A 9,123-nucleotide genomic window follows, 5' to 3' on the forward strand; every position below is an offset into this window, starting at 1 on the left:
TTTTAGATATGGGAAGGGAGGGAGAGAAACATGGATCAAATGCCTCTTGCACACCCCCAACTGGGGATCTGGCCTGCAACCCAGGCATGTGCCCTGATCGGGAATCTATCAGCAACCTTTTGGTTCACAGGCCGGTGCTCAACCCACTGAGCCACACCAGCCAGGGTGGGTTTCTGTTTTGATCACCAGTTTATCCTCATTTCTTGGAATAGAATTAGGTATAAAGAATTTGACAAAAAACTTGATATAAATGAATGAACTGACTCAATATGAACCTGTTCTTTCATAATCCCTCTGCATAATATAAACTGCTAAGAGTGTATGGTAGACATGCAAGTTTTCAATTAACCCTTCACTTTGGTCTATGGAAGCTGAACTGATATATTCAATGCTCCATATCCCACCAACACATTATTACCTCCTCCCTGGTTTTTCACAGCAACCTTCCAGACACAAATTACTTTTGTGTTTTAAAAACTCCACTTAATGGCTTCACTTAGCTTCTTTCATTCCTTTAATTGACACAATAGACCAACTGACGTATGTGTCCGGGTTAACACCAGATTATGCCTCTCTGTCAATGCACGTATTTAATAGGATGAGAATATCATGACTTGCCAGTCTCAGCATGTATAGTTTCTCTCAAGAGACAATTTTCAACCATAATCTTAACTAGGAATTTTTGATCAAACTTTTGCACGCAGAATGTCTGAGTTTTTTCCTATTGGTTTCCTGTGACATAAAATAACACGTAATTGACTACTGAAGGCGAGTCTATACCCACTGCATTCATAATGTTTCTGTCCTGTGAAAATCCTCCTGAGGGTGCACACCTGGCCACAGGCTGGCCCACTATGACTACATTTCTGTTTGCTAGGAGCCCACTGATATTTAATGCTGTTTGAGGGGCCACAGAAGGCAACTGCACAGTCACTGTATTAACAAGTGCTTTCTCCTGCAGGACCACACTAGGCTGTGATGATACTTGACTCTCTGAGAGAGGATGTACCACCTTGACTGAGTGAATTTTCTGATGTTCATTGAGGACTGACTTTGCTCTAAAGGCTTTCCCACATTCATTACAACCATAAGGTCTCTCTCCTGTATGAATTCTCTGATGTACAACGAGCTGTGGCTTCCCGATAAAGGCTTTCCCACAGGCACTGCATTCAAAGGGTTTCTCTCCAGTGTGAATTCTTTCATGTTTAATGAGACCTGTTTTCTGGGAGCAGGATTTTCCACATTCACCACACACAAAGGGTGTCTTTCCTGTGTGAAATCTCTGATGTGTCGTGAGAGATGTCTTTTGGCTGAAGCCTTTTCCACATTCGTTACATATATAAGGTTTCTCGCCTGTGTGAGTCCGCAGATGTACCATGAGATTGCCCTTCTGGATAAAGCGTTTCCCACAGTCACTGCACACAAAGGGTTTCTCTCCTGTATGTATTTTATAATGTATATTGAGCCGTGATTTCTTGAGAAAGGCTTTGCCACACTCTGTGCATTCATGAGGTTTCTCTCCTGTATGTGATCTCCGGTGTTCGTTCAGTGTGACCTTTCTGGAGAAGGCTTTCCCACACAGACTGCATTGATGGGGCTTCTCTCCTGTATGAAGATTCTGGTGATCACTAAGCAAACACTTCTTCATGAAGGCTTTCCCACATTCACTGCATACATGTCGTTTCCTTATTTTCTGAGGTTTCTTCTGATGCTTGATGAGTTGGGACTTAGTGCTGATGAGTTCTTGAATTTCGAGGAATTTCATTTCCGTCTGAAATTGTTTACTGTTAGCATGGAGAAAAGATTTCCTATTTCCAGAAAGTTCAGTGGGCCTCTTGTTTTTATAGCTTCTGCTCTGGTTAAGTAAAGATAAATTTGATTTCATATTTTCCCCATGTGAATCAAATGTATCATGATTTTGTCGTAACAGAAAATGATTTTTGCTCCAATGGACACAATTTTCAAATATGTTATTTTTGTGCCATTGTCCCAGGGTAATCTCCATGCTTTCACTTTGTTTGTTCTGCAGCAGATGATCATCAAGTTTCCCGATTTCTAGGAAAGAAAACGAATTCCTCCATCATCTTGATTTGAAAGAAAAGTAATGAAAAAAATATACCTTGATGCGAGATGTCTTTTTTAGTGATGACCTGATGATATGTGTGTAACTAAAACTCCATGTTTCATGTTCCTTGTACATTGGTATATGTAATAAAAAGAAATAAACACAAGTTTGGCTACATTCCAATTATTGGCCTTGCCAAGCATGCCAACTGTAAAATACAAGCAATTTACTGTAGCATAAGACCATAGGTGGGAGGGCCACCTCATCCACATTGGTGAGGGACAGACTCAGTCCTTCCACATTCTTCACAGATGACTACTGTGTACCAACATGGCTCCAGGTGGAGCACAAAACACAGTCCTTGTGTTCACAAAGGCTACGCTGCACTTTGGTGAAGCCACTTAAGAAAGCAAAGACATGTGCAAGAAACAGCTGCAACTTGTGAACACAGATGGAGAGAGTTGGAGGAATCCGGCTACATTTTGGAAGAAGCCAGGACTCACAGTGGACTCATTATTGTGGTGGGCATGGTGGGAGTAAGGTGATGACAGAGCAGGGAGCTCCTGGCACCTCTGACTTACACCTCAGAGAGGTGTTCCTTTCCCAAGGCAGTAACCCCAGCCCTGGTTCTTCCTGTTCCATTAATGCTGACTTAATTTCATTACAGCAGTCTTTATTTTGATTGATTTTATGTCTACTTCTTTTAGAATGAGAGCTCTTGGTGTATTTGTATGCCATTTCTCACTGCCATTATCCTCCACCATATACTAGGCAATAAAGGGTAATTTCTAAAGGGATAAATTAAGGAGGCAATCCCATGTATGGAACATACTGCAGAGTTTAAGAGATAAAATGGAAATGTCTGCATGAGCAAGATATATCACAGAAATCACTGAGGAATTTCATGTCATGTGCGAGGTAACATAGTTAATTGGGACTTAATGTTGTTAGAATATTATGCAATGAAAAACAAAACCTCTCAGGAGGTAACTGCAATGGTAATATCTATAATAAACTACAAGAAAGGTCAGAATTAGTAAATACACAAAGGAATTAATTTGAAGAAAGCAAGAGTTATGGTCTGGTATAGGCTGGAACTGAGAATGTACATAGTTAAAATGAATCTCCTAGTTAAAACACATCATGAACAGAAGACTCCTTTAAAGAAGAGAGTTCCGTGGGCAGGAACAACTGAGGTGATGCTGGACGGCCAGGATGGCAGATGCACAGGAATGAAGGTGAACCTGAACTCACAGGGCTTTTCTGGGAGGGACAATGACTTTAGGTCCTTGCAGTCATTATGAGTTCAGCAGCGTTGCCAACAAGATGAGAAAATTCTACACAATAGAGTCTGTGGTGGATCTTGTGGGGAGATCAAATTTGGGAGGCTCATGTAGGGAATGTAGCTGTTTAGAATGAAGAAAACTTTGGAGGGCTGGTGAGTCACATGAGGAAGTGGAAAACAAAAGAGCTGAAGAACCTCAGAGTGAAGAAAAAGTGAAGCAATGAGAAAAAGGAAAGCAAAGGCACAGTGAAGACCACTGTACTTTGGGGGCGCAGCATCCAGGAAGGGGTGGATGTGAGGAAGGGAAATCCACATTACCGGGGCAGAATGGAGCAGCAGTCAGAAGACAGTGAGCACAGTCTTCTCTTTGGAGAAAGACCTCAGACAGTGGACCGTTATAGCAGGAGAGGTCTAAGAAGACCGTGAAGAAAGGAAAGATTTGAGAATCCTAAAAAGCAGAACCATATGCACAAAAAATCAAGGTGCAGATAAAATAAAGAGTGTCATATCCCAGAAGAAATAAAGGAATCTGTAACTCCTACAAAGAAAAAGTGGGCTCTCTCTCACTGGGAGAGACATGGACAGAGGCGCTGCTTACCTATCCTCAAACTCCCTTCACTTCTGAGCCTCTTTTCTGAATGACTAGAATGTGATTTCCACAGCCCACCCCGTGCTGGTTCTCTAACTCACCTGAACGGGTTCCACAGGGGATTTCACCTTCCTTTGTCCATAGTGCTTCTCTGTGATCCAACTTGGAGAATACGCCCGCATTGCTGGATTCATAACCTGTTCATGGGGAATGATAGAAGACTTAGGCTAACTGAAAAGGACGTGGGGTCTGCGAAGAGAGCAGAATGTGCTATTTAAAGACAAAACAATTTTTGCATTTGCAGAACAAAGGCTTTTCTCTCAGGAGAAGGGAGAACATACCGATCTGGGGCCAGAGAAGGAATTGAGATTCACCTACCACTTCAGAAAACCAGACATGCCCGAATTTCCGAAGCTGAGGATAGAAAATCCACTGACTGGGGACCATGTGAGTGACACCAGGGAGCTGTCCTCACCCACTGACACCAGGTTGCTGTAGGTCTCCAACATCACGTCCTTGTACAGGTCCTTCTGATCCGGGTCCAGGAGCTGCCACTCCTCCCAGGTGAAGTCCACGGCCACATCATGAAACGTCAGGGATTCCTGTAACAACATCATGCTGTTTAATAGCGTGATTGGCTTTAGATGCTATGAAATAAATGTTAATTTTTTTCTCATTTTCACTTTATAAGCTGCATCTATATAGCAAGTGGGTTTTATTTTAAGATACAGTTGAATAATTACATGCCTAATAAAACAAAGAGTGGAGCAGAAGTAGGTTGACAGTTGTTCCTATAGAAAATAATACAATAACTAATAAACAAAAAGATAAACAATACTATAACAACCAACTCTGTCTCACATACTCTAAACTGTACACCTACATCTTCTCCACCCTGTTTTTGTAATTGTGCTTTCAATCATCCAAGCATTCATACAATTAGAAGTTTCTATACTGTGAGGAAGTTAAATGTTCTAGTTAACCTAGAAACACCACATTCATATATTTGAGAGGCAAACACATATACATATGTAAAACATATTTTTTCATTAATGGAGGTGATTTTTAATAGGCCTCTACAAATCCATTAATGAAGAAAAGAAAAGATAAAACAAAAACGAAGTACTTGAGCCTGGAGCATTTTCTTGTTCTCTGAAAAGAGCTGGCAAAGGCAGGCTCTGTCTTGGTGTGTCCTGGGTCTGTTCTAAATTTCTGCTCAGAAATCTGTCTTCAGTCAGGTGTGTCCCCAGACACACTGATACTCAACCCTGCAACTTCCTCCTGCTTCACATGATTCTATTGCTCCTGGGGAGTCAGGACCTGTGGATTGGGAAGAAAATTCAATGGGTGATACATTCTCTCTGGGACCTGATGCTACACTGCTCCTGAGCCCCCACTCTCACACAATGCCACATTATCACTAGTGTCCCTTCATATGGTGTCCCCTAAGTACTTATTCTCAGGGCCAATAAAGCCAGAAGAAATGCAGTGGAGGTATTCCTTTGTTCCATGGAGTTTTAACTGGAGTGACTTGATTGTGAAAGAAGATGAGGGAAACAATATTGTAGGGGCAAAATAACTCTTCCTCCTTTTCTAGGTTCTTTGGCTGGTCTACTAATTTAATTGATATAATACAGATTGATAGGGGAAAAACAATAAAAAAGGTTAAGAAGATGCATACCTCCTATATACATGGAAGTGACCCAAGAAAATGGAGTAACTGGCCAAAATGGCAGCCAGCAATACTGGAAGTACCACCTTTGCCTAAAGTCAAAAGATGTTGGGGGTGCAGAGTCAGTTAGGGTAGGTTACCAGGAAAAGCACAGTAAACAAGCTTAAGGTTATTATGCAGATATAAGTTGTACTTCCTCCACTGATACTTAAGGTGGGTTTGGTATATTGAGGGAGACACCCTCACACATGAGACTGCCTTTACCAATATAAATGTCCTTTACAAGGGGTTACTTCTACTAGGTTTTCTCCCAGGACTAGTTTCTTCAAATTAACCAGCATAAAATAATCAATATCCCAAAGAGACATATTTTAGCGTGTCGAACTGTTCCCCTTCAGACTCAAGGAATTACATATTTAAAAGAGAAAATACTCTCCTGGAAACAACTAACATATATTCACATATATGGTTGGCTAGAGCTGCATCCATGCTCATTTCATGGCAAATCAATCAATAGTGCTGGGAAGTGAAACCATCACTGTTGACTAAGAATGACCTGGACTTACTAATAGATTGGCATATGGGTCACCTTGACAGAGGGATAGATAATAAATAAAATGGATGTTATGTTAGCAAAGAAAAACTTGTGAACCCATTTCAGGCAAATAAGCAACAGTGTCCACTGTTACATATAAAGAGGTGAGAGCAGGTGCTGACAAACATTTTCTGCGCAGGCACAGATACATATTTTCGGATTTGAGGGCCATAGGTCCGGGTCACAAGGACTCCGTTCTGCCTTTGCTGAAAGCTGCTAGGTGATGAGTGACGGAAGGGCGTGGCTGCATTAGTCTCCCCACTGCAGTGAGCTAACCATTGGATAAAAGGCTAAAAAAAAAAAAAAAAACCAGGGTCTATAACTCCTTAACTTGGGCTCTACCACCTTCTCTGAGGTTTATATCTAGGCTGTATCCTCCCCGCTCCCTTCCAAAACAAGGGCACATCAGAACATGGTTCATAAGAAGCCAAACTGCAAATAATCCAACTTTAGCAGCAGGGAAAAATGGCCGTATCCTCAAGCTAATGGATGCTACGGATTCCGTTCCGTCCCAACCGCTGAGATTGGAACCTCCACCCAACCACCAGCCCGGGTTCCTGGGCATCCCCAGGATCAGGAGCCTCTCCGGCCGCACAGACACCGATCTCACACACACCCCCTTATTATTCCGAAACATACACCAGACACCCTCACGCGATGACCATCCACACTGGCCACAACATCACTGAGCCCCCTGTGAAATTCCGAACCCGAACCTGACACCGCCATCATCCTACAAAAACTTCCATCCCTTACAGAGTGACCCGAAAAGACCATGACAGTCGGGACACGGCCACTGATGTCTACAGACTCTTAACTGCCTGATGATCCCAAAGGTACCCCAACTATAGACAGGCGTGTCACACCTGGCTGCTCCCAAATACCTGAGCGCTCCTCCCAGCCGATCCCGCCGATAATTTCATGGGTCCAACGACACCACTGCGCCCCTATGACCTCACGTACTCTGAGACAGACAAACCTCCCAGGAGACAAAATTTTTCTAAAAACTTCAAAGGACAAGAGAACGTTGACCTGATTTTTCCAGCCACCAGAAGAGTCTAAGCTTAACACTTCCGCAAACTGTTTCGGCATCTGGAAGCGTCGCTCAGATATTTCGTCCGCTTACGGCGGTCGACAAGGATCTGAGGCATTTGCGAAAACGCGGGCAATTTCCGAATGCCCCCACGAGGCAGCATGGCGGCGCCCGTTACGCGTTGCCGCCTTGGGGGCCGCCATGTTGGACGTACGACCGCCGTACAGAAGGTAAGGCTCGACTTTGGCACCAATAGCCGGGGTTAGCGAGAAGGTGAGAAGCTCCTGAAATTAGCTCCTATACTGGCACTGTACTCCTGTGGAAAATGAGTATCATTCTCAGAGGTTCGAACTCCTCGAGGCAAATACGGAGCGATCTATATCTCGTTCAGCGGACTGTGCAAGAAAGTCATATGGGCGCAGCCTCTATTTTTCAGTTTGTATAAAAAAATTTGTAAAAGAAAGTTTCAAAACGGTCAGGAGGTCAGGCGTCGATGTAGCAGTAAAGAATGAAATCCTGCAAAGTGAAAAGGCCATACATCGGGTAAACGGGACCGACGGGAAGATTCTAGCGGAAAATTTCGTGCAGGAAGTGATTTTTAAGAACAGAAAAAGATTTAGAAAATGGTAACAGTATGGGGCTGGCCATCATTAACCAGGGTAAAACAGCGGCTGGGACAAGCTGAAATTGTCACTGGGATGGGGGCTTTGTAAAAGGTCACTGAAAATGAGGTCAATAAAGGTCTGGAGCCAACAAGAAAGGCAAAACCAGAATTGAGAATCTAACAATATTAAAGTCTATTGCTTTGAACAAGGTCCCAAGATAAGCCGATGTGACCATTCTTTTCAACAAAAGATCCTGGGGTAATTGCATATCTATTTACAGTAAAGTAAACTGAGACCCTTAACTCCAACCGTAAAGAAAAAAATTAACTTAAAATAGATCGCAGACTGAAGTGTAAGAGGTTTCAGTATAAAACTGAGAGAAACAAACGAGAGATAATGTTCCTGAACCTGAGTTAGCCATAGAGTTCTCAACAGAGACAGAATGCAGTAAAAGATGAGCCATATTAATAATAATAACTGAACCTCATTAAAATTTTAAGTGTTTGTATTTCTAAGCACAACATCTAAGAAAGTGAAGAGTGGAGCCAGACATCGGTAGAAAATATTTCCACATCATACATCTGATAAAGGACTTGTATTCAACATATTGTATATAAAGAACTTGCAAAACTCAACAGTAACAAAGCAATCATCCAATTAATTTATGATGTCATAAAATTTTCTGAAAATTAATTTGTGGTGATGATGGCACAACTCTAAACTTACTAAATGTCAACAAATTGTAAAATCACAATGTAAATGTTATATATAAATTATGCTTTTAAAGCTCTTAAAATGAATAACCATTATGTAGTACAAAATTTAGAGGGTATGAATTTTTTTTAAAAGACACCAGGTTCAATTGCAAAACTGTAAACAACCTAGGGTTAAAAGTAAGTGGAAGTGTCTGAGACATACAAGAAAAAAGGTACCAACATATCACAAAATATGAAAATAAGAATTTGAGTAATGAAAGGATCATACTATAAACTGAACATATTGAATTTTGTTTTTCAAATATATCCCACTTTAGTGCATACTTCTGTGTGACTCTAGTTACCATGCTACTAGTTCACCCATGACATTACATGCACTTCATATTAATTACATATAGATATACAGAAATATTTTATAATATGGAAATATGTGTATGAGAAATTACAATAAAATTAGATCATACCTTTTTTGCCAGTTTTGTTGAGATATAACTGACATATAATATAGCCTACTTTTAATGAAGTTTTATTGTGGAGAATTTTTATACTTACACAAATGTTAC

General features: G+C 41.4%; 1 protein-coding gene across 2 annotated transcripts; it reads right to left on the reverse strand.

Moving 5' to 3' along the window:
- Positions 1-204: 204 nt before the first annotated feature.
- Positions 205-5,291, reverse strand: LOC129081558 (zinc finger protein 350-like). 2 transcript variants are annotated; one of them, XM_054587229.1, is made up of 4 exons: positions 5,066-5,291; positions 4,415-4,541; positions 4,041-4,136; positions 205-2,055 (listed from the first exon to the last, which is right to left on the reverse strand). In XM_054587229.1, exons 1-4 carry the CDS (start codon positions 5,078-5,080, stop codon positions 722-724), a joined length of 1,572 nt encoding a protein of 523 aa, XP_054443204.1. In that variant the 5' UTR covers positions 5,081-5,291; the 3' UTR covers positions 205-721. The 2 variants fall into 2 exon arrangements, with proteins under 2 accessions (XP_054443204.1, XP_054443205.1); XM_054587230.1 differs by lacking the exon at positions 5,066-5,291 and having other exon boundaries at positions 4,415-4,556.
- Positions 5,292-9,123: the final 3,832 nt, after the last annotated feature.

This window comes from Pteronotus mesoamericanus, unplaced genomic scaffold (genome assembly GCF_021234165.1).
Source record: "Pteronotus mesoamericanus isolate MK-2021 breed Mesoamerican mustached bat unplaced genomic scaffold, CSHL_Meso_final scaffold_1135, whole genome shotgun sequence".
Classification (NCBI taxonomy): Eukaryota; Metazoa; Chordata; class Mammalia; order Chiroptera; family Mormoopidae; genus Pteronotus; species Pteronotus mesoamericanus.